We start from the raw sequence: 25,894 nt of genomic DNA on the forward strand, positions 1-25,894 counted from the left end.
AAGGGATGGACTGACAAAGTGTCTGGGAGGAAGGACCATAAGATAGAATCACACATGTGGTGATTTGGTTCTTATCATTTTTCCAGATGGCTTTTGTTGCCCAGATTAGCCCTTTTGTCCAGTGCCTACAACAATGATGAAAGAGAGTGTGCATAAATTGAAAAGATGTGGGTATTCCAGATGTTAATTAGTAAAATGAACTCTCCTTATATATGTAGAGTTTGATTGTGCAGTCATACCTGACCAGTGAAAGATGTTTAAAGCGCTACAAAGATTTGCTGTTTGCTCTTCCAAAAAAATGGGCACAAGAACTCCTTGGGGGTGGATCCATGATTCTAGGACAGAATGGCTTCTGGGTGGGTATCACCACCAATTAGTGGTATAGTTTATGTTTAAATTCAGATATAAATATCGCTCAAGCAACCCCCAGCTTAGATGACAGCTTGTAATAAGGAGGCTATCTGGTGATTTGCAGAAAATTGTTGCTTTGCTCATAGAGCTTTAAATTTGTGAAAAATGGGGAGGTGGGCTGTCTGATCGGGAGTGTGGACATAATGTGCTATATTACAGCAAGACTACACATGTCTTAATACATGAGAGCCCCACTAAGGCAATTTCAGTTAGTGGATGAGCAGCATCTTCATTTATAAAACTTGATCTATCAAGACTTATTACAGATTTGCCCCTCAGAGAGAAGGTTCATGTGTCTGGTTTAGGGAATTTCTAAATTGGTAGTTTAAATAGGCAGTGTTTCTAAAATCAAAGGCCTCTATCCTCTTTCTTGTTGTTTTTTTTTTTTTTTTTTTTTTTTTTTTTTTGCTGCCCTGTAGCATATGGAGTTCCTGGGCCAGAGATCAGAACTGAGCTGCAGTTTGTGACTTAACACTGCAACTGTGGCAACGCCAGATCCTTAACCCACTGTGCTGAGCCAGGGATCAAACCTACACCACTGTAGAGACAATGCTAGATCCTTAACCCGCTGTGCCACAATGAGAACTCCTAACACCCTTTTTTCTGTTTTTTATCTCTTTAGCTCTTACTGCATTTGGGTAATTTTCTCAGATCTGTTTTTCCGATCTCTTTACAGTTTACTTTATTCAACTGGGGTTAACCTGTTTTTATTTATTGTAATCTCTTTTAAATTGCTATTTGTCTATTTTTCAGCAATAATTGAAAGAATACTACTATTAATTTGAAGATGTTTTATGTGATTCTTGTAAAATTTGACTTTGAAAATATTTTGCAGGAGTTCCCTTTGTGGTGCAGTGGAAATGAATCCAACTAGGAACCATGAGGTTGCAGGTTTGGTCCCTGGCCTCACTCAGTGAGTTACGGATCTGGAGTTGCCATGAGCTATAGTGTAGGTCACAGATAAGGCTCAGATCCTGAGTTGCTATGGCTGTGGTATAGGCCAGCAGCTGTAGCTCTGATTAGACCTCTAACCTGGGAACCTCCCTACGCTGAGGGTGCAGCTCTAAAAAAGCAAAAAAAAAAAAAAAAAAAATTTTTTTTTCAATCTTTTCACATGTTTTCAGTTGCCGCTTTTATATCTTTAGTCTTTATAAACATCCTAATTTTAGGATATTTTAACTAGAACTATTGCGTAGTTCCAGCTTCTGAAATTCTTGGCGGTGGTGGAGGAGTTGGGTGAGGTGGGGAGTTCCTGACCTTTGTATCTGGTGACCCTTGTTCGTAGTGCAAGACTTGTGTATTTTGTAACTTGGGGTTGTGAGTTTTTCTTCTGGAGCTTTCTTATTAGTAATCCAGTATTGGCTAGGGTTGACTATGTGTGTGTGTGTGTCCCGTCCCCCTCGGCCCCCATAGAGAGGTTTTGTGTGAGCTTTTGTTGGGATCAGGGTTGTCACTGGCCTGGGTGACCCAGTGGTGTGGAACCTGCATGAGGTGGACTTGTATTATCAATTTTCAGGGAGGCTTTTTTTTTTCTTCCCTCTCACTGAGATCCAGGCTAAGATAGTCACCTTTCTTAACTGTCCCCTTGTGCAGAATGGAAAATTTTTCCCTCATCCTCTCTTGGGCAGAGGGGATGGTTTTTTGAGAGTTCCAGCTTTAGGTGGGAGTCTCAGTTCTAATTCTGTCACCACACTTCCTGAAGGCCCTGGGGCTTCATTTCCTGAACAACGTGGATTTGCAGTCCACATCCCCAATTTCCAAGCCTTGTAACCTCTGCTCTCAGGGCAGCCAGCATTAGTTCAGAGGCTTGGTTCTGATTTTCACATCTCTCTGTGTGGGCCTGGAAACACAAGGCTTATTTTCTTGAGAACTCAGATGTGCATTTTAAAAGATATTTATTATCTTTTACCCAGAATGTCTAAGCTTTTCATAGCAAGAGGTTTTTTCCAGATACCTTGTCTGGCCCAAAGCACATCATCCTCATATTCTGATGGTATCTGCTAGAGGGTGGAAGAAGCCTGTCTCCATTCAAAGAGGAGTGTGGAGAAGGGGCCTCTGCCCTTTAAAAGTTCATGGACTTTTTTGGTCTAACTCATTCATAAGCTCTGAGGGCTGTTCCTTCAGTCTTTCACTCAGTCATCCTTATGTTTAGAGCACATGCAAGAAACACTAAGTTCCTACTCTCCAAGCTTCTGTTCACTTATGCTTATTCAGCAAATGTATTTTGTGCCCACCATCTGCCACACATGCCAGGTATGTGTTTGTTTGTTTGTTTGTTTTTGTCTTTCTGCCATTTCTTGGGCTGCTCCTGAGGCATATGGAGGTTCCCAGGCTAGGGGTTGAATCAGAGCTGTAGCCACTGGCCTACACCAGAGCCACAACAACATGGGATCTGAGCTGCATCTGTGACCTATACCACCGCTCACGGCAATGCTGGATCATTAACCCACTGAGCAAGGCCAGGGATCGAACCCGCAACCTCAGGGTTCCTAGTCGGATTCATTAACCAGTGAGTCGCGATGGGAACTCCGCCACATATGTGTTTGTGCTCAGCAAAAACATACCCAATTCCTGTCTTCATGGAGGACATAAATCATGATGAGATAGTTACATACAGAAGTGTAAAACTGCAAATGTAGCAACTGTCAGAAAGTAAATGTGCATGTTACTGTGAGATGTGCAGTGGGGAATTTATCCAATGCAGCCAGGAAGGGCCAGGCCTCTTTGGAGAAGTGCAGTAAGACTGGCTTCCACAGAGTGAAAAAAAGAGTGATAACTGGGAAACAGTATGTGCAAAGGCCCTGGGGTGAGGATGAGGGACTAAAACAAGAGAGCTTAAATGGAAGAGGAAATAGTGAGAAGAATGCAGCTCCAAAAAAGGCTGAGAGGGAGCTAGGGACCAAACCATAGAAGGCCTTGCAGGGTGTGAAGGAGTTTTATATTTATCGTAGGAGTCATTGAAGGGCTTTAAACAGGGGAATGACACATCTAATTGGCCCTTTGAAAGATCTTTCTGAGTTCATGGAGTTCCCATCGTGGCTCAGCGGAAACGAATCTGACTAGCATCGATGAGGACGCAAGTTCAGTCCCTGACCTTGCTGCAAACTGTGGTATAGGTCACAGATGCAGCTCGGATCTGCTGTGGCTGTGGCTGTGGCGTAGGCTGGCAGCTACAGCTCTGTTTTGACTCCTAGCCTGGGAATTTCTATATGCCATGGGTGTGGCCCTAAAAAGACCAAAAAAAGAAGAAGAAAGATCTTTCTGAGTTCAGAAAAGTGACCATATTAGGAGGGAGGAGTGATGATAAAGAAACTACTTGGGGAGTTCCCGTCATGACGCAGTGGTTAATGAATCCGACTAGGAACCATGAGGTTGCAGGTTCGATCCCTGGCCTTTCTCAGTGGGTTAAGAATCTGGCATTGCCGTGAGCTGTGGTGTGGGTGGCAGACGCGGCTCAGATCCCGCGTTGCTGTGGCTCTGGCGTAGGCCAGCAGCTACAGCTCCAATTGGACCCCTAGCCTGGGAACCTCCATATGCCAAGGGAGTGGCTCAAGAAAAGGCAAAAAGACAGAAAAAAAGAAAAAATGCTTGGGAGGCTATTGTCAGTAGACTGGATGAGGCTTGCTGGAGCTCAAATCCAGTTTGGCCTTTGTAGATACAAAGACAGGGATTGAGTGGAGACTTATTGAGCAGGTGAAATTATCAGGAAGAAGCAGAGAGATGGGCCAAGAACAACTCCAAAGGTCTGGGCTTATGTAATTGGATGGCGTTGGTATTCCTTTGCTGAGAGAGAGAAAACACTGGAAGAGGGCAAGGTTTTGTGGAAAGGCTATGGGTTTTTCTTTTGCACATGTTGAGTTTGAGATTTTTGAAACATCTGAGGGGAAAGTATCAAGAAGCAGTTGGATATATGGGGCCAGAGCTCAGATAAATCTGGGGATCTAATGACATGAGTGATTTTCTTGTAGGTGATCATGAGATGAGATTTCCTATGGAGAGATGATAGCTAGCTATCAGCTCTACAGACACAGAGGTTACTGGTGACCTTAATGATGGTAAGATAGGGCGAGAAGCTTGGAATGGGATACAGAGTGAGTAGGAGACAAAATGAAATCAGTGAGTAGAGACAACTTTCAAGAAGTTTGCCAGTGACATTGCTTAAGGCTCGAATTCATTCTTAGAGGAAATATGTCCCTTAATTATAATTTAAAATCTTTTAAAATAGAGACTCAGTGGAAAAATATGAAAATGGTTTCTTAATCCTGAAATGGTGGCCAAGGTAGGAACACGGGCTGGCACAGAGAGAGCCCCAAGACACAGACCCAATATTGAGTTGTAACGGTAGCTAACATTTATTGAGCTCTCATTTTGATTAACATGTATTAACTAACTGCATCTCCAAATAAGCCTCTGAGGTTGGTATCCTTAATAACCCATGCAGGACTTGAGGACCCTGGACACCAGAGAGGAGCCATCACTTGCACAGCAGGGGGACAGGGACTTGAACCCAGACAGTGTGGCAGTGAAGTTCATGTTCTTAACCTCTGTGCGATTTTGCTTCTCCATATTTGTATCATCTGTGAGCCAAGGTATGGGCTCATCCATGTACAAATATAGAAAATGTTAGTGGTTATGTCATGACTTTGGAGCCAGAGTGTAAACTCATGTTGATTCAAATACTCCTCCTTGGCTCTATGTGATATAACAAGACAGGCACAAATGAAAGTGTCCTCAGACCAGCTTCAGCTTTCATCGCTGCCCTTCAGTAAATACGTCCACATTATTCATTGAATCGTGCCTGTAACTATGTGGTGGCCTCGCTGCTGAAGGTATGATAGGCGAGTAAGCAGAACCCACAGCAGTCTGAAGCCACTTGCTCCTCTCTGCCAAGATGTGTCATTTGGGAGATTCATGAACTAATGTCCTAAAATAAGTGACCTTTTCCAGGCCCCTGAGGGCTGGCTTTAACTGCAACATGTGTGTGTTTCTTTTCCTCCTAAGGATTTAACAACACCGAGAGAACATGTGACAAAGAATTCATTATACGTAGATCGGCCACCAATCGAGTACTGAACGTCCTCCGTCACTGGGTCTCAAAGCACGCACAGGTAATTCAGTGGCCTTGGTATTTACTTGCAAGGACTTTTTTTTTTGTCTTTTGTCCTTTTAGGGCCGCACCCGCCGCATATGGAGGTTCCCAGGCTGGGGGTCTAAGTGGAGCTGTAGCCACCAGCCTACACCAGAGCCACAGCAACACCAGATCTGAGCCGTGTCTGTGACCTACATACACCACAGCTCGGGGCAACGCCAGATCCTTAACCCACTGAGCGAGGCCAGGGATCGAACCTGCAACCTCATGGTTCCTAGTCTGATTTGTTTCTGCTGCGCCACAATGGGAACTCTGCAAGGATTTTTTTTCCTAACCAACTTTTAAAATCATGACAATGGCTCCTGATCCTTTGGAGTTAGAATTTGGAACCTTAAAATTGGAGCAGAGGAAGGTAAGAATTAGGAGGGTGGACAAACAGATCAAAGCAAACCAGCATCCACTGTTTCTGATCTACAAAGGGCACGACAAGGAGGTGGCAGGGCTCCCTCTTCCCTCCTCTCTGAGGCAATAGCACCCACCTGTGGGCAGTAGAGCCACAGCAGGGCCACTGTGGCATGCCATCCTGGGAGCACAGGTTCCCAAGGCCCTCTCTGTAAGTGGAGTTGGGTCTGCTGGGGTGGTACCTCCTGGAGGTAAAAAGCAGGTCCCCGCAGAAGGAAGTAACATTCTGGTCCCAGACCCTGGTATCTTGTCAGGGGGTGTCTTTTCAGCCTGATTCAGGAGCTGCTTTGCCTCATGTGCCCTTTGATGTTTTGGTTTCTGGTACAGTTGTCTTGAACAATGTGGTGGTGAGGGGAGCCAACCTTCTGTGCCGTGGAAAATCTGGTATAACTTATAGTCAGCCCTCTGTATCCGTGGCTCCACAGTGTGTGTGATTCCTCTGCCTCCGAGGACTCAACCAGCCACAAATTGTGTAGTACCATAGTATTCACTATCAAAAAAAAAAAAAATATATATATATATATAGTGGACCTATATAGTTCAAACCTGTGTTCAAGAGTCTACTGAATTCTGTTTTTAAATTGCATCAGGCTGACAGAACACCTGCTTGTTATCTATTTGTGTGTTTTCAGTGTAAGTTTGTAGAATTTATACCCATTTCACCATTTCACAAAATAAAGTAAGGGCCCCCTTTGCCTCATTGATTCAAGGCATAAATGGTGCCAAACAGTGTACCTACTGTCAAAGAAAGGGCAGGCCCTTCTGGACTCTGGCTGGCCCACACCCTGCAAAGGAGGGCTTTGGAGGGAGAGAGGAAGGCCCTTCATGGAGCATGGGAAACCTCAAATCTGAGTTCGCTAATAAGTAGAAGAACACAAGAAAACACAAGGAAGTCCCGTGTCTCCATTCGTCCTATTCTCAAAGGCCATCCCAGGTCTACTGTCTGGCTGTTGGTAATGACAGTTCATCAGAGTGAGTCCCTCGAGGGCCAGGCTCCTAAAATGCTCCTGCCCAGGGGGAGGACAGGTCACTAACTGGGAAAAGTGAGATTTGGACCTCACCACCAGTTAGCCCATGACAATTCTTAAGTATTAATTCAAGTATTTAAAAAAAAAAAGCACACTCAGTAAAGGATGTAAACATTTCATCTTAGGAGTTCCCATTGTGGCTCCTGTTGTGAACCTGACTAATACCCATGAGGATGCGGGTTTGATCCCTGGCCTCACTCAGTGGGTTAAGGATCCCACGTTGCTGTGAGCTGAGGTGTAAGTCCAAGATGTGGCTCAGATCTGGTGTTGCTGTGGCTATGGTGTAGGCTGGCAGCTACAGCTCAGATTCAACCCCTAGCTTGGGAACTTCCATATGCAGCAGGTGCAGCCCTAAAACAACCACCACCACCACAACAACCCCATTTCATCTTAATTGATCCTAAATAAATAACAATAGATCCCATCCACCTCTGATCTTGAGAACCATCCTTAGCTCATTGGAAATGTCTCTTTTCCACCATCTCCATGAGCCACTTTGAATCCCTTTTGCCTCATTGCAGATAAACATGATAATGAGGTTTCTTCTGTCTCTGGCCCTCCATCCTGTCATCTCTGGTTTTTGACTCAGAGTCCTGGCTTCTGATTCCTGGGGACCACAGTGGCCTTGGAGATGCAGAGCAGCTTCCATAGACAAGGTTGAGCAGGTGCTGCTTGGTTCTCCCCATCGGTCGTAGCTTGGCCCCTGCAAGTTCGTGCCAAGACTCACAGGCATGGCACCAGTCACAGCCCTGTTTTCCCCAGTCTCAGCTCCCTCCTCTCTTCCACATCTTTCCTCAAAAACTCCAACCCTGCTTCCCTATCAGCCTCACTTTCCCTTTATCCATCCCCAGTGCCCTCTTTTCTAACAGAAAAATATGCCCTCACAATTCACATATAACTCTTATAGCAGCCAGAAAAGTACCCCAAAGCCAATCACAGTAGGCTAGGGTTTATTTTACTACTTTTGGTAAAGAGATTTCATAGATGGGCGATTGGTGTATTTATAATTAATCACTTTGAATTATGGATTTAGAGTCAAGTCTGCTTTGTTAGCTGCACTGCACACGTACACCTGTGCGCATATGGGCAAATCAGGCTGCACAGCACCAAGCCTTTGGAACAGGGGATAGATCAATGTGAAGGCAAGGGTCTCTTCAGATTGTGTCCTGGTGGCCTTTGTTTCTAATCCAAAAAGCACCCTGGGTGTTCACTTTTGTTTGGACAGTTCAGATACTTTGCAGTTTGTTACTGCCTGTGAAGTCCTTTGTAACTAACTCCAGTTCAGGGTCCCACCAGGAAGCCAGGGTGGCACAGCTCTACATGAGTGAATGGTACAAGCTTCTCAGCTATCCAGTCTTATCTCCTGTCATGGTTACCGTATAAAAATTTAGATCCTGATGTGCCGAAGGGAGTTCTTAGCACTCACTCGTCTTTTCTCGCCTTCCCTGCTTGTGTAAGTGGATTGTAGGGATCTGTGCTTGGTTTTCGATGGTGCTGGTATAACTTCATTATGTGCACATCCTATTACCTTCCTTCATTATTCAAGCCAGTTCGATGTCACTGTCCCTGTGTAAGCGCCTAATGTGCAGGGCATTTCTGTGACATTTCTGCTTGTTGACAGTGCTGTAAGACTGTTGTTTGTTTGTTTGTTTGTTTCTTTCTTTCTTGTTGTTGTTGTTGTTGTTTGCTCGTTTCAGATTCTGGGTCTCCCTTCCTCCCTTCATTGACTTGCTTTTGATAAGATACGAGCCCAGGTTTGTCCATTTCCAAGACCAAAGTGCTTTTAATTACACCTCAAGGCCTGGATGGAGAGTTTGGACTTTAAGTTTTATTTGAAAGTTGTTAAATAACACTTAGAGCTACAGGAGGAGTTCTCATTGTGGCTCAGCAGTTTAAGAACCCAGCATAGTGGCCGTGAGGATATGGGTTCAGTCCTGGCCTTGCTCAGGGGGTTAAGGATCCGTCATTGCTGCAAGCTTTAGCACAGGTCACAGATATGGCTCGGATCCTGTGTTGCCATGGCTGTGGCGTAGGCTGGCAGCTGCAGTTCTGATTCAGCCCCTAGCCTGGGAACTTCCATATGTGCTGGTACAATTGTAAGAAGAAGAAAAAGAAAGGAAGAAAAGCTACAAGAGAAGTTGGTAGTCAAATGTTTGGGAAAGTAAGTGCTTTTCTTTGAATTCTCTGTTCTGAATTCTGAAGAGTGACAGGAACATAGCACCATTATAGAGTTTCATGCTGTAATGATTGTTTTCAGGGGGGGCCACACTGTGCAGTGGCTTGATTTGGAATCTCAGTTCCGAATCCAGGGATAGAACTCAGACCACAGCAGCGAAAGTGCCGCATCCTAACCACTAGACCATCAGGGAACTCCTTGTAATGAATTTTAAATGAAAACCTTTATTCATCTGACTGGAATTAAAGTTAAAATGTAATTAAAGTTAAATTAAATTAAATGTAATTATAATTAAAATGTCCTCTTTCCTCAAATTCATGGCATATCCTGTGTGACCATTATAGATACCAGAGATTTAAAAACCTTCAATCAAGATCCACTAATGGGGAGTGAAATCAATTTAGTAGGTTGTTACCAAGAGCAAGTCGAGGCAGCCTCTTGATAATGGATTGGTAAACAGTTCCAGTGGACAGAACTGGTTTCAGCTCACAGTCCTAGAGGCCGCATTGTATGCCTACCTCCTGCTCTCACCAACTATGGCACAGCCTGAGCCCGTTGAGTTCGAGGAGGTGGGAGTGTGGCCCCTGACTTGATGGACCCTGAGCGAGGTGACTACTATGATGCTTAAAATAAGAACAACTTGGTACCTTTATTCAGGCTTATCTAAAAGTCTTTAGTAAAGAGTTCCCTTGTGGCTTAGTGGATTAAGGGTCTAGTATTGTCACTGCTATGGCTCTGGTTACTGCAGTGGTGTGGGTTCGATCCTTGGCCAGGGAATTTCCGCATGCTGTGGATGTGGCCAAATAAATAAATAAAGATCTTTACTCTCATAAAGACAGTGTCCCACTATGAGACAAGACTACCTGTCCAAAAATTTGGGCTATAATCTGACTCTGCCAATTAAGCCCTCATCTTTGTTGTCTTTGATTTCCACATCACAAATGAAGGGCTTGGACAAGAGGGTGTTTTGTTATCTGATTCCTTCAGTACCAATTGTGTCCATTTAAGAAAGAATGTAGCATTATTGTGGCAACCTTATTGTCCTAAAGTAGTAGCTTTTTAAAAAATAACTAGGAAGTTGTACTCATTTCTGAAATACAGCGTTCCCATTGTGGCTCAGTGGTAGGGAACTGACTAGTATCCATGAGAATGCATGTTCGATTAAGGATCTGGTGGATTAAGGATCTGGTGTTGCTGTGAGCTGTGGTGTGGGTCACAGATGTGGCTTGGATCCTGCATTCCTGTGGCTGTGGTGTAGGCCAGCAGCTACAGTTCCAATTCGCCCCCTAACCTGGGAACTGCATGAGCGGCCCTAAAAAGCAAACAAAACAAAACAAAACAACCAGCCTAACATGGTAATAACTGCAGTTTTCCTCACATGTTACACTAACTAGGGACATCATTTCAATTTGTAGAAAACGGAAAAGCCACAGTAAAGCAGCAGAATGTAAATCCGTCACCAAACAATCTAGAAAATTGAGTTTCCTCCAAAGTATTAGATTGATTGTTTTGATTAAAGAGATTGTTCTTGTAACTACAGGTGAGCATCACCTTTCACTTTAGTTCCTGGGTGAAAAAGGACTCAGGTGAGGAGAGGAATCTGGAAACCTGACTTCTAGTCTAGATTCATTGTTCACTTGCTATATTCCTCATTTGTAAAATTGGCCCAATGATCTGTATGGGGCTCTGCAGAAAGGAATGTCAAATTGCTTTAGAAAAATATATGATGTAAGAAACTATTATCTGGGAGTTCCTGTTGTGGAGCAGTGGAAACAAATCAGACTAGGAACCATGAGGTTGCAGGTTCGATCCCTGGCCTCCCTCAGTGGGTTAAGGATCCAGCGTTGCCCTGAGCTGTGGTGTTGCTGTGGCTCAAATCTGGTGTTGCTGTGGCTCTGGTGTAGGCTGGCAGCTGCAGCTCCAATTAGACCCCTAGCCTGGGAACCTCCATATGCCGTGGGTGTAGCCCTAGAAAGACAAAAAGACGAAAAAAAGAAAACAAACTATTATCTGATAAATATAGGTTTTCTTTCTTTATTTCTTTTTCTTTTTCTTTTTTTTTTTTTTTAAATCCTGAAGATGGATCTTCTTTTTCTCTGGTCCAAGCAAACAACCAAGTAAGAAGATCCCAGTTCTTTGAACTGCTTACAAGTGTTTTTTCTTGTCTTTTATGCATCTCTGTTGTTATCCTTTAAACCCCCCTTATGCTTTCCATGCTTGTCTTTTTAAAAAATGCTTGGCAAGGAGTTCCCATTGTGGCTCAGCAGAAATGAACCCTACCAGTATCTGTGAGGTTTCGGGTTTGATTCCTGGCCCGGCTCAGTGGGTTAAGGATCTGGTGTTGCTGTGGCATAGGTCGCCAGCTGAAACTCCTAGTCTGGGAACTTCCATATGCCTGGGTGTGGCCCTAAATTAAAAAACAAAAAAACAAAAAAACAAAAAAAACCCAACTCAGCAAGATTTACAACAGGATTTATTTAAGTCAGTGTGAAATAGAATTAAGAGTTTAAGAAGGCTGTTTTAAATGGAACTGATATCAGTTTCCATTAGTGACTGAGACATTATGTGTAATTTGGTCCCCATGCTGTACAGCCAAAAAGAAAGAAAGAGAGAGAGAGAGAGAGAGAGAGAGAGAGAAAGGGAAAGGAGAAGAAAAGAAAAGAAAAGAAAGAAAAGAAAAGAAATTTAGTTTTCCCCCTGTAGAACAAATGAGTGTGCTTCTTTAACCTTTTGTGGATTGATTTTGTTGACAAAGAAAACACAAAGGAGCACCGCAGGGGATTTTATGTACTCTGATAGCTTCTTATCTCTAATGTAAGAGTTTTCTGATGAAAGAGCCACTGGGCAGGGTGGGGGAGGGTTGGGGGGGAGGAGAGGGGAGGGGTCTTATTTTTCCCAGTTTGCTTTCTACATGCTCACGGTTACTCTTGGATCTTGGAAGCATTTCTGGAGACCAAGACCTGCAGCGGTGTCCCCAGCCACTATCTGTCAGTTTAAGTCACGTGAGGTTCCCCAAGGAGCCCACTTAATGTTGGTGCATCAAGTAGTGCATTCAGGTCCAAGGTGTTGTCTCACCTGCTGCCTTTTCTTTGTATCCCTCCTCTCCACGCTGTTCCAGGTGTCCCCAACCTGTATCTCCTCATCTCCTCCCGTAGTAAAATTTCTCTGATGGACATCAAAGCTTCTGCCTCTACCTGTGACTCTGAGCCTGTCTTCTCTGTGGGGAAAACCTACCAGCGTTCTTTATCAGCTTTTTGCCTTCTTGTGGATCAGGGCAGGGATAACAAAGCCTAGCTCAGAGACCACATTCTAGAATTTTCCTAAGGCTTGGAGTTAAACTAAAAGATAATTTTGTTGGCATGTGGCATTGATTAAGAAAGTTAAAAAAATCAGGTTTAAAACCAGGCTCTTCCAAACTTTCTTTCTCCTTCCAATCCTTGCCAGTTGTCTTGAAGGCTACAAACCACATCAGTTAACCACCTATCTAGAAACCGAAGGAAAGCACAGCATGTGGAAAAATTCTCCTTTATTCTGATAAATGCTGTTTCAACTGGCTGATTCTCTTTTGATGCTTAAAGATGTCAGCTTGAGAGCCATCTGATTTCAGGCTTGTAGGGCAGTCTTTAAAATCCTTAGAAGCACAGCTGTTCAGGTCTAGAGGCTGAATTTTCGCAAGTCATTCACATGCAGAGTCATTTGTTAGACAAGGATCAAATGATTTTCTGCATGGGTTTCTTCTTCTCACTGCGTTGGTGTCATTCATTGCCATTTGCCTCTTCCCAGTTATTTTTGTTCTAACATATCTTCCACATTTGCGTTGTGCTTTCTCCCACTTCACATCTGCTCAACCGATTTCCCAAACTGCCAGTTTAAGAAGATTAGGTAGCTTGTTACCACTTGTCTCAAAGTTAAGAACCCTCCCCATGAACTTCATCCATTCATTTAGCAAAGATTTGAGGGCCCACCTGTGCTTACCAAATTTGGGGTTTAATCATATCTGGGTTTTACTCCCTTTTCCTGGTACATAAGTTCCTACCTACCTGACAGTCAGGTATGCATTTCCTTTGTGTTCTGTTCCTCTTTGAAGATGCTAAACCTTCGGAGTAATTACCTGGTGAATGTTGAACAGGTATTGGACACTTTACAATTACAATGGTAGTGCTTGGTTTCCTTCCAAACTTAACACCCTTCCTTAAAATTTTCAACTAGGGTGTCCTTCTCGTCGTGCAAACAAAGAGGTGGTTAAGATATTTTTGTAGAAATGCTGAAAAATTCCACCTTTCACTTTTCCATTGAGAAACCCAGATTCAGAGTCAAGGTTGCCCAGAGGTGGTCAGAAGCAGGCAGAGCAGGGTGGTGGCCAGTAGACCAGACCGAGTGGGTGCTATGCAGGGTCCCCCATACCAGCTTTTAGCCAGCACATCTTCCCAGGATCAGGTTTCAATATTAAAGTTCTAAATAAAGGTTCCCCTCCCCCAGAGAGCTGAAAACCACACTGGATTAGAGGCTCGTTATCCTTAGTTGTTAAAATGGGGAATCTGAGGTCAGTGTGCATAGATTTGGGAAGATCAGCCCACATCTTTGCTTCAGTTTCCCATTTGACAAAATGGCCCAGATCTAACGTAAATCTATACCATGACAAAATTTTCACCTTCTGTAGCCAAAGAAAGCAGGAAATAGAAGCCTGCTTTTCATTTTTCTTGAAAATCACTAAGTCCAACTCTAGGCTCTTATTTTTGAGTCTAAGCGCATCCTAAGCCACTTCTTTATGAGCCCTTTGAACCAGGTTTTAAAATTATTTATGGGATTTTATTCCATTCTGCAGTATTTCCACTTTCCTTTTTAAAAACTCTGGCCTCTGTTAGGAATACACTGTACTGGTTACAGTGAGAAAATTACTCTTGTAATTCTCTTTACCCTCAAACTGTGTTCATGGAATCAGATTATCCCAATGTCCTAGCATTCCCTTGGCCATATGTAGTATATTATAATATCCTGCTCTCCTGAAGGAATGAATTTCATTTCCAAGATGCCTAAACAAGGATTTATCTTAAAGTGCCAGAAAATCTGATTTATTGCCTCACAGATGATTTTTTGGGGCATTGTGTGGTCTATCTTATTTATCCAAACTGAGTCTCGATATCTGCATCTCAAACACTGTTAGTTCCAGACTCAGTATGGTAACCAGTTATGGTTTGGATGTGTCTTTCAGCCCAAGCCACCAGTGCTCACTCACTGATAACCGCTTTTTCTGGAGAGTCCTTACAGTGTAGCTAAAGTTAAAGACTCAGGCTTTCGCTGACACTGCACAGGTTTGAGTCCTGGGTCTGCCACTTGCTACCTATGCAACTTTGGACAAGATACTTCGATTCTCTGAACTTTGATTTCCTCGTATGTAACATAAGGATAATAATGATTGTACCTATGTTGCTACTGAGGGTTGAATTAGGTAATAGGGTGGTTGAAATATCATCTAGCATGTGGCAAATTCTAAGTCTCAGTCATGATAAGTACCTCAGGAATTGTTCACTGACGTAGAGAAAATACTGACTCTCCTAATCATTCTTGAATGTGTTTGAGTAGAGTCTACAAGTCTTCGTAAAATATTCTTATGTTCCAATAGCTTATTTCTCCAGGAGGATTCTAGCATCATCAATTGATAACTTCTTGTTCCTAAGCTTTTGCTGTGTACCACATTCTGCTCTTTGGCACTGTGCTTGAGCTGTCATCTCTTTGCAGGGGGTCCCCAAACCTGCATTTCCAGGCCTGGACCCTTTTTAAAGACTCAGTCCTGCACCACTAGGCTCTCCCGCTTTTAGATTCCACACCGCCCCCCCCTCCAGCCCCAAGCCCTGGTCTCCGTGGCTTTCATTGGCTAGTGTCTCCTCCATCCACCCAGACTTCTGTTGGTTGCTGTGTCCCATCACCCAGAGCCCTCACTATGGAGGGGCTCAGTAATTGTTCAAAGAACAAGAGCTATAATTTCCTTTTAGAGACTGCAATGTACGAGTCGCACATTTTCTGGGCTCTCTGCCTTTGAAAGCAGGGTGGTTTCTTTTCTCATCTTTAACCTTCTGAGCCCCGTTTCATGAAAACGAAAACCAACCCACATAGCCGTTACTATGCTAACCGCAGGCCCTCTTGAGTGCTGCGAGGTTTGTTCATCATCCCAGGAAGCATCCCACTCTGGTTCTGCTTGCTCTCCACCCGCCTGCTGGTCCAGGAAAGGCGCTGCTGACTCCCGTGGAGCCAGACGACCCAGGAGCGCCACCTTGTGGGAGCCCCGGTTGCTGACTGTGGGAAGAAACCGTGTCCCTCCACGACCCAGGACCTGGGGAAATGTCACCAAAAATGAGATTTTCGATAATTACAAAATGGTTGTCAGGCACACTTATCATGAATAATCTACGTCTGGGTTTAAATAGGGCAAGTACCTTTTAGCTGTTCCAGATTTCTTTTTATTAAGTAGAAGTGTCTATGATTTTAACAGAGCTTTTTGTATGTCCAGTTTTGCATTTTATAAGCACTGGTCAAAAAAAAGAAAACTTTATGTCCTAGGCAGTACATCAGAGGAGAGAATTTAGAATTTTTTGGTCAGTTTTTGAAGAGTTATTCTTTTATTTGACTCTTTTTTGAGGGGGGGGGGGGTCCACCACAGCATATATAGAAGTTCCTGGGCCAGGGATTGAATCCTAGCTGCAGCTGTGACCTAACCTACACCACAGCTGCAGCAATCAGGATGGTTAACCCACTGCACAAGAGGTTGAAGCCCCTTCTCAGCAGCAACCGGAGCTGCTGCAGAGACAATTCCAGATCCTTAACCTACTGCTCCACACCAGAAACTCCCATGATGTTTTTTCATGGAAAAGTTTTGCTGCTGAAAGTGTGACCAGCGTCACTGCAGACCTTGTTTGAAAATTAGAATCTCAGCCCCCGTTCCAGACCTGCTGCACGCGAATCTGATGATTCTTGTTTGCATGTGACAGTTTGAGACACACAGGAGGAAGCCAGATGGAAGATCTGTGTTCTTGTTTTGCTACAGCCATGTCCTTCCATTCTGCATCTCAGCCCCCTGGTATGACCACCTCTCTTCAGCTTCAGTGGCCCCAGTGTGAAACAGAATTTTGATTCCTGCCTTGCCTGCCCCTGGGTGGGCTGAAATCATATACAGGAGATCACTTTGAATGTGATAAAAACCCTGTGCAAGTGTAAAGGAAAACTATGAGTGAGAATTCTTACATTTCATACTCAGCCATCATTAGATAATCTGCTTTCTATTTGCTACATCCTCAGCAATCGAATATTCACCTATAACCATCATGATTCAAAGAGTATCTGGGCATGGAAGTTCCCGTTGTGGCGTAGTAGTTAGCAAATCCAACTAGGAACCATGAGGTTGCGGGTTTGATCCCTGCCCTTGCTCAGTGGGTTAAGGATCTGGCGTTGCCATGAGCTGTGGTGTAGGTTGCAGAAGTGGCTCAGATCCTGCGTTGCTGTGGCTTTGGCATAGGTCGGTAGTTACAGCTCTGATTCGACCCCTAGCCTGGGAACCTCCATGTCCCGAAGGAGTGGCCCTAGAAAAGGCAAAAAGACAAAAAACAAAAAACGAAAAAAACACAAAGTGTCTGGGCAGATTTCACCAAGTTTCCGAAGGTCTCTCTCAGGCTAGTCTTCCCAGAGCTCAGAGTAATAACATTACATTCTGTTTTCCTCAGCAAGACCTTTCACTCACTTTGCCTTCCTGGGATCTCAGAAGTGTTCCCTCTGTTGCACCCAGGATGGGGGCCCAGTAGGTGCTCAAGGATGCTTGTTGATTAAACCACCAATTAGCCCCCAGCAAGGTCCAAACACCGGCTCGATGTCCTTCACACTAATCCATTTATGATAATCTGATTATTTATATCATTAGAGACTCAACATAGCCACAGGAGGACTCAGTCATCTCACTAATAAATATCAAACATTCATTAAGCACAGACTCCTAGTGCCTGAGAAATCCTCTGGTAGTGCGTGAAGACAGAAGTAGGCGAGACCATTAACCGTTTACAAACATCATTTCCTTTCCCTTTGAAGTGGGGGAGGGGGTGGGACAAAGGGGGGGAAAAAAACAGCTGCAGGATGTTACTGTCTTCTGTTTGCATGTATTTAGAAAGAAAAATCAGTGGCCAAGAAGCTCTTGGAAAATAAACAGGTGAAATTTTGGGAAAACTTATCCTCTGAAGGTGTTGCCCCAGACACCAGTGACTCCTGTTCCTGAAGAAAGGGTACTGACTGCCAACAGTGCAAGTGAGATGTTGAGAAAAATGAACACTGTTCTCCACCAAATAGGGGCCCACACTAATGCCATTCAAAATAAATTAGACTTTTGCTTTAACTACACTCTGTGAAATGATGGACTTTCTGCCCCTAATTTGCTAAACAGCACAAAAGTATGCTGTTTTCTTTGGATCGGATCGGTTGCACTTAGCAATATTCTCTTTCGTCTTTGAAAAGAATTCAGAATGTGAGTGCTTCAAAATTACTTTCCCTAAGTTAAACTGTAGTTATAACAAGTAATTTATGTGGGAGCGAAAGTAAACCCCCAGGCCTGCACGTACAAAGACAGCCTTTCAGAATCAGATCCCGGAAGGCATCTCTGGACACCTGGCAATTCCAGGATGCTGCCCACGTGCTGTCAGTGTTTTATGAGAATGCATGTAAGAAAGGAGTGTGAAAGCACTACAGCCTTACCTTTTTTACTTATTTTTTACTTTGGAGAAATTTCAAATCGAGAGAAAATGCCAGAATAAAGCCAGGTGCACTGATACACCTCTGGAGTCGCTCTTGGTTAGTGTGTTGACCACACGTGCGTGTTCTTCTTCCCTCTCCCTTCCTCTCTCACGTTCTCTCTCTTTCCTCCCCTCCCCCAACAAGAGCACAGACCTGCTCTTAAGTAGCTCTGGCAAAATGACCAAATTCAGGACAAGTAACATGAATAGAATGCTCTCGACTGTACATAGTTCTGACTCTCTTTTTGCCCATTGTCCTGGTAATGCCCTGTATAGCATTTCCCCCTTGATCTCGATCTAATCCAGGCTCATCTGCTGCATTTAGCTGTGGTCTCTTTGGTGTCCTTTAAACTGGAGCCCTTTCTCAGTTTCTCTTCGTATCCGATGACATTAACATTTTTAGAGCCTGTAGACCAGTGCTTCCTCTCAATGCAAGTGCGGGATTATGCATTTGGGGCAAAAATCCTAAGGGATGCTTCTTCCCGGAGCGTTACATTCAGGGATCCATGATGTTGGTTTGCTCCGTTACTGGTGATGACATCTCTGATCTCTTGGCTAAGGTGGCATCTGTCAGAGTCTCCCTTCGTGATTAATAAATAGTCTGTAATAGTGGTGTGTGTCAAGGGGGTGAGGGCTCCGACTCTCTTAATTCTGTTCCCCATATATTTCAGTATCCCATGACCTTTTCTAATCACTTATTACTGCTTTTGTCAAAAATGGTGATTTCCTAACTCTTTCATTCCTTTGCATTTATTACAAGTCCACTGTGAAGGGTAGTTTTCTGTTTTCCTCTCTTCGTGTGTTTATCTATTTATGTATTTGTTTGTGGGCATCAATAGGGACCTGCAGGTTGTTTCAGTTCACTAGGTTAATACATATTACTCTCCTTGTTCATTTTTTTTTTTTCGTCTTTTTGTCTTTTTAGGGCTGCACTCACGGCATATGGAGGTTCCCAGGCCAGGGGTCTAATCAAAGCTGTTGCTGCTGGCCTGCGCCACAGCCACAGCAGCACCAGATCCGAGCCGTGTCTGTGACCAACATTGCAGCTCATGGCAAAGCCGGATCCTTAACCCACTGAGTGAGGCCAGGGATCGAACCCACAACCTCACGGTTCCTAGTCGGATTCGTTTCTGCTGCACCATGACAGGAACTCCCTCTCCTTATTCATTTTGATGCTCACCTTGTCCCAGCTTTGTCCAGTGGGTGCCCCCTCGGTCCTACGCCTGTGTTTGCTTGATACAGCCCATTTGGTGTGTGGGTGTGTGGGGGTCACTTACCCTTTAGCTTATCTGTACTAAAGTTTTTTTATTCACGTCACTGCCCAAATGACAGCTTTTATCCTTGCAGCAAGTCTTTTCTTGATCTATTGCTTTGCCCCAGTTACTGATCTTTCTCATGATCCCATGGGAGACCAGACAATTAAATCGGCCCTTACAGGACAATCAGTTAGGATGAGGGCGCCAAGGAAAAACTCTTTGTCCCCTTGGGTCAACCAAGGAAGGAGACTTGGTTGAGAAAGAAAAAGTAGATATAGAGGAAATATATCATCACCCCCTAGAGCTGGAGGATGAATAGAAATAAACCTGTGGAGGAAGCACAGTGTTCCAGGCTAAGGGAAACCTATTTCTTTAAGGAATTCCTGCCCTTCCAGGAGCCTGTCAGCAGGGCCCCATCCCCAGCCAATTAGGTCAGGATCTCTAAGGGAGAGTGCATACATTTTAATTTCCATACAGAGCATCTAGAGAATTTATTGTGAAGAGTGGTATTCTGTGTCACGGAGCCACACCCTTCAAAACCAAAATTTTAAAAGATCCCTTTAGGAGTTCCCACTGTGGCTCAGCAGTCACCAACCCGACTAGTACCCATAAGAACACAGGGTCAATCCCTGGCCTCGATCACTGGGTTAAGGATCCCATGTGGCTGTGGCTGTGGTGTAGATTGGCAGCTGCAGGTCTGATTTGACCCCTAGCCTGGGAACTTCTGTATGCCATGGGTGTGCCCCCCCAAAAAAAAACCCCAAAATAAATATAAAAGGATCCATTTTACTTTCCAGGATTTTGAACTCAACAACGAACTAAAGATGAATGTCCTAAATTTGCTTGAAGAAGTTTTGCGAGACCCAGACCTTCTTCCCCAAGAAAGGAAAGCCACGGCGAATATCCTGAGGTAAGGGCAGTTGCAGGTGCTTCTTAACTGTGCTGTTTGGTTTGTGCTGTGTTCATAGAAAAGAAGGTCCTGGAGTTCCCGTCGTGGCAGTAGTTAATGAACCTAACTAGGAACAATGAGGTTGCAGGTTCGATCCCTGGCCTCGCTCGGTGGGTTAAGGATCCGGCGTTGCCATGAGCTGTGGTGTAGGTTGCAGATGCAGCTCGGATCCCGAGTTGCTGTGGCTCTGGCATAGGCTTGGCAGCTACAGCTCCGATTAGACCCCTAGCCTGGGAACCTCCATATGCCGAGGGAGCGGCCCTCGAAAAGGCAAAAAAGCCAAAAGAAAGAAAAAGAAAAAGAAAAGAAGGTCCTGCCAACCAGAAGGAGTAGCTTAGACTCCCGGGGTTGGCAGGAGCTCTGTCCTCACTGGTAAAGTGGCCTTGGGGAGATTTCCGACCAGGCAACATAACTGGTGTAGAGTTCAGTCACTCCTGTTTGAGTGGCAGACAGGGTTTACTGTAGAACCAGATGCCTTGAGGACCCTCCCCTGCAGGCCCAGCCCAGCAGGCATCCCAGAATTGTTTCTTCCTCACGTGGTTCTAACTGTTTATGGAAAGCTTACATTATGGGCTGGGTGGGTGGCAATTCTATGGGACACTCATGTATCTCGCTTGTGGATGTGCCACCCCAAAGTAGCTGTTTTCTTTGGCTTGTTTTGCTGGTCCTGGACCAATTTGACCGTCATCTTCTTAGGTGTGGATTTCCACATCATGTAGGTTGTGTACATTTGGATCCCATGCTTCCATGGGACAAAGTCTTGAACTTTGGGTGTCTCATTAGGAGGCTGCTGGTATCTGTTGTGACAGCCAGCATCCAAGCAAGTCACAAACTTTCTTGTGGCTTTGTGAACTGGGTGGATTTTTTTCTAGTGCCCTCTCTGTGAAGAAGGGAGCCATCTGTGTCTCTGTGTGGACATTTCAGTTGCAGCTGTCCACCTCACTCACAGCTGTCTGTCTGCCTCTGCTTGGGGTACAAAGCCTGGCCCCTATCTGCCAGGGCCTGGTGCTCCTTTCCCATTCTGACTTCTATGTCCCTCTTCATTTGCAACCTCTGGAAAGAATCCTTCCTTTTTTTCTGTACTTGACTCTTGTTTCTTTGTTAGAGGAGAGTCCACTTAGTTCAATGGAGAGTCCATTTTATTTCAGTCCACCCTTCCTGATGCAGCAATGCCTGCTAACAATTGGCCCATAAGTCATTCTTACCCCATTAGCTCAAGATCCCATAGCTGGACCCTTCTTTGGACTACAGGCTATTATGGGTTGGATTGTGTCCCCCCTCAAAAATTTGTCAAGGTTCTAACCTTGAGTACCTCACCGTATGACCTCATGTGGAAATAGGGCCATGCAGATGTAATTAGTAAGGACGAGGTCATCATACTGGAGTAGGGTGGGCACCTAATCCAGTGTGACTGGTGTCCTTTGAGAAGATGGCCATGTGACATAGAGGGAAATACAGAGAGAATGCCAGGTGAGGATGGCGCAGACTTTGGAGGGAGGCAGCTGCAAGCCAAGAAATGCCATCGCTGGCAAACCTCCAAAAGTTGGGGAAAGACAAGGAAGAATTCCTCTACAGGTTTCAGAGGGAGCATGGCCCTGCAGACACCTTGATTTTGGACTTTGAGCCTCTAGAGCTTTAAGACAATGAATTCCTGTTGTTTTAAGTTTGTTGTACTTGTTTAGCGCAACCCTAGGAAACTGGGCCTTCTTCCCTTTCTCCTCCTATGGAAAGGGCTAGGTCAGCTTAGGGCCTCTGTTCCTATGGTTATTTTCAGATTTTAAAATTATAAATACATTTGCAGATAAAACCTGGTGTCGGTGGGTGAGTGGTTATGTCCGTGAGTGACTGCTGTTCCTCTTTTCTCCATGTAAACAGTTGATGCTGCTCTTTGTGTTTAAAACACTGATATATAACAACTCTGTTCTGGAAATCTGTGTCCCTAGAGATATGTGACCAAATAGCCGGCAGGGAAATGAGGGTGCTCAGGCTGTTGGGACTGGCCAGGGTGAGGCCCTCATGTTGCCCAGCCCCTCACAACACTCATGCCAGACATTAGCCATCAATCCCGAGGGCTTTCTCCCTGCCCCTGCAGGTGAACTCAGAACTCAGCTGACTGACACTACTGCTTCAGACGAACCTTCTTTACAATCCTGGGTCTTTATTATTCATCAAGCTTAAGATGTACACATTCTTCTTCTTCTTCTTCTTTTTTTTTTTTTTTTTTTTTTTTTTGTCTTTTTAGGGCCACACCCATGGCATATGGAAGTTCCTAGGCTAGGGGTCAAATCAGAACTACAGCTGCCGGCCTTGGCCACGGCCACAGCCACGCCAGATCCAAGCCTTGTCTTTGACCTATACCACAGCTCACGGCAATGCCGGATCCTTAACTCACTGAGTGAGGCCAGGGATCAAACCAGCATTCTCATGGATACTAATGAGATTTGTTTCTGCTAAACCATGATGGGAACTTCATATTCTTCTTTCTGAATAAGTGCTAATTCTAATAAGAATTAGAGATGTAAGGCTGATAAAGAGGAGAAACTTTAGTAGATGGTACAGCCTGGGAGCATAACACCTCGAAGAATTTAACATGTAAGGTGTCACAGGTTTAAATCTTGGCTCAGCCACTGATAGCTGTCAAGTTTCTTAATCAGTCTAAACCTTATTTGCCTCATTTATGAAGTGAGGCTATCAAGACCTACCTCACTGGGGTGTTGTAAAGATTATGTGTTGTAATATGTGTAAAGAGGTTAACACAAGGCCTGAATCATAATTAGCACTCATATCACTGCTACAGGTATTGTTGTTATTGTTGTTACGAGAAAGCACTGACAGTAGCTCTTGGGAAAAATAGTTTCTGCCGTCAAGGTGACACGGCCCAAATAAAACCAGGCTAGATCTTAGTCAGACTCAACTTTCTTTAGGCTTCATTGTCTTGTCTATAGAAAAGAGATTGTAATAACTTTAACAACCTATAATGGAATATAATCTTCAAAAATACCGAATCACTGTGCTGTAGACCTGAAACTAACACAATATTGTAAATCAACCATACTTCAATTAAAAAATAAAAACTAATTTAGTTTGTGTCAGCTGAGTCTCTGGGGCACTAACTTATCTTCCCAATAAGCCAGTGAACAGATTTGTGCAAAAAACCCTGGTGCAAGAAAACAAGTGATATTAGATTAAATTTTGCCTGCCAAGTAATTCATTCTACCTGCACTGTGTTTGAAGGTCCTGGCCCTGGCACATGAGATTGTGATTATAGGAGGAATAAATAATACATTAATTTTTAGGATTTTTGAATGATTTTCAATATCAGATGCTCATGCTTATATGTATGAAATTTAGGTTCTTAAAACTCATGTCAGAGTGATTACAAAGTAGAGTAGGAAGTAGGACCTAGAGAGAGCCATTAACGGAAGGAATGTTATCATTTATGAAATCTCTTTGTGAAAAAAAAAATCACGGGGTATATGAGAGAGAAACAGAAATCAAAAGAATTATTTAATAACCCTGAAAATTAAAAATATTTTCATGTTAGTTCATTTCTTAATTTGAAAACAAATGGAGAATTATTTTCAGCCGTAACTAGGAGAATTTAGTATTAAACATTTCCATGCATTTCTAGACATCTGCACCATGCCCCCTCCCCCTTTTTTTTAACTGTACCAGAGCAATGGGCTCAAGTAAGCCTGGAAGAAGGAAAGCCATGGGGAGGAAGAGGTGGTCTGGCAGGTCCCAGAAGCAACAAGAGATTAAACCATTCATAAGGTGGAGAGGAGCAGAGCCTAAAGCAGGCCACGCCCTGGGCCCAAGCCAGCCAATCCCAGTAGCAAGCAAGCTGCCCAGAGGGTGCTTCCTCTTGGCTCTGTTTTTTAAGACTACATGATTTCTAGACCTTGAGTCCTCTGGTTCCCACCTTTACTTAAAAAAAAAAAAAAAAGACTACATGATTTCTACAATTGAAGAGGAAATTTTCTGGTCATAGAACTTGGATTATCCCATTTCCCTTGAAGTTTCTTAACTGGCATTTCTCTTACAAATGCACAAAATTTTAAACTGATTATACTGAGTGATAGATGTGGGGGAAAAGTAGGATCCTGGAATAGTCATCAAACTCTATAAGTATTCAGAACACTAGAAGTAAGTTCATCTTATATTGGACCTGGACCAGAGTTAGAGAGGCCTTCACATCTGTAGGGAACATTTCTGAACATTCTTCTTGGAGAATACAAGTTAGGATTGTGAGAGATTAAAATTAAATAAATAAATAAGCCCTGAGAGTTCCCTTGTGGTACAGGGGCTTAAAGATCTAGCATTGTCACTCCTGTGGCACAGGTTCAGTCTCTGTCCTGGGGATGTGCATGTGCTTCGGGCATGGCCAAGAAAAAAACAAAAGCCCCTGACATTAAAGATTTATATGCATTCAGGTCAGGTAAGAGATATAAACATGAAATGTGTATTTGAACATATATTACATGAAAACAGTGAAGGGAAAGCTTTCTATGCTGAGTCATCCCCACCTCACAGCCTCACAGGGGTTGCTTTATGATGAGAAAGCTTAATTGGCATAGGTAGTTTGTGACCCTGTTTGTCAATAAAACGTCTCCTCAAAACTTTCATATTCCTAAAATACCACCCCCTCCCATGTTGTCTGACTAGCTGGCTTCTGAATCTATGCAGTGTATTTGGTTTTCTGTTGATTTTTTTGTTTTTTGTTTTGTTTAATTAGCGTATAGTGGATTTACAGTGTTGTGTCCATTTCTGCTGTTCAGCATAGTGACCCAGTAGACAACCAACATGCCACAGAATGAAAGGAAACAGTGGTTGCCTTCTTGGATGGTCAGCTGGAATGGGTTCAGGACATGGAAAGGAGACCCACAAACCCACACAGCCCGAAGCAACAGCAGCAGCAGCAGACTTTTTTTTTTTTTAAGAACTCTACTTCATTCAAATTGCTTCGCACAACAAACCAGCTATTCAAATGAACAGACCCCTTGGCAACCACAAGTCTATTCTCCAAGTCCATGATTTTCTTTTCTGTGGAAAGGTTCATTTGTGCCATGTAGTAGATTCCAGATAGCAGTGATATCATATGGTATTTGTCTTTCTCTTTCTGACTTACTTCACTCAGTATGAGAGTCTCTAGTTCCATCCATGTTGCTGCAAATGGCATTATGTTATTCTTTTTTATGGCTGAGTAGTATTCCATTGTGTGCTTGGGGTTATTAGATGCAGACTATTGCCTTTGGAATGGATTAGCAATGAAATGCTGCTGTGTAGCACTGGGAGCTATGTCTAGTCACTTATGATGGAGCCTGATAATGTGAGAAAAAAGAATGTATACAAGTATGTGTACCTGGGTCTCCATGCTGTACAGTAGAAAATTGATAGAACACTGTAAACCAGCTATAATGGAAAAAAATAAAAATCATTATAAAAAAAGAAGTAAACAGAAGTATCAGGGATATGTTGGACAATAAACTATAGTTATAAAAAAAATGAACAGGCTGAGGTAAAAGTTTTACTTGGTTTAATCAAATTAGTTTACCAGATTCAAAGGTAATCCAGTTGATTGTGCTTCTGTGCAACTTTGTCAGGCTAAGGTGCTCTCATGTGGATGTTTATATGTGGCACATGAACATAGGAATACATGCATATTTGCATATCATTTCAAAAAGGTTTATAGATCCTTAGACATTTTTTAGTGGTAATCTAGAGTTAAGACGTTGTGTTCTAAGGGGACTTTTTT

At 43.6% G+C, this 25,894-nt stretch overlaps 1 protein-coding gene across 5 annotated transcripts in view; it reads left to right on the plus strand.

Moving 5' to 3' along the window:
- The window catches only part of RASGRF2 (Ras protein specific guanine nucleotide releasing factor 2), a 268,156-nt gene that overhangs the window by 214,691 nt on the left and 27,571 nt on the right, over positions 1 to 25,894 (plus strand). For all 5 annotated transcript variants that reach the window (XM_021084499.1, XM_021084503.1, XM_021084500.1 and 2 more), the window contains exons 18-19: positions 5,413 to 5,519; positions 19,988 to 20,100. In XM_021084499.1, coding sequence (XP_020940158.1) covers positions 5,413 to 5,519; positions 19,988 to 20,100 — 220 coding nt within the window. The remainder of the gene's footprint in view (positions 1 to 5,412; positions 5,520 to 19,987; positions 20,101 to 25,894) is intronic.

Source organism: Sus scrofa, chromosome 2, assembly GCF_000003025.6.
Source record: "Sus scrofa isolate TJ Tabasco breed Duroc chromosome 2, Sscrofa11.1, whole genome shotgun sequence".
Lineage (NCBI taxonomy): Eukaryota > Metazoa > Chordata > Mammalia > Artiodactyla > Suidae > Sus > Sus scrofa.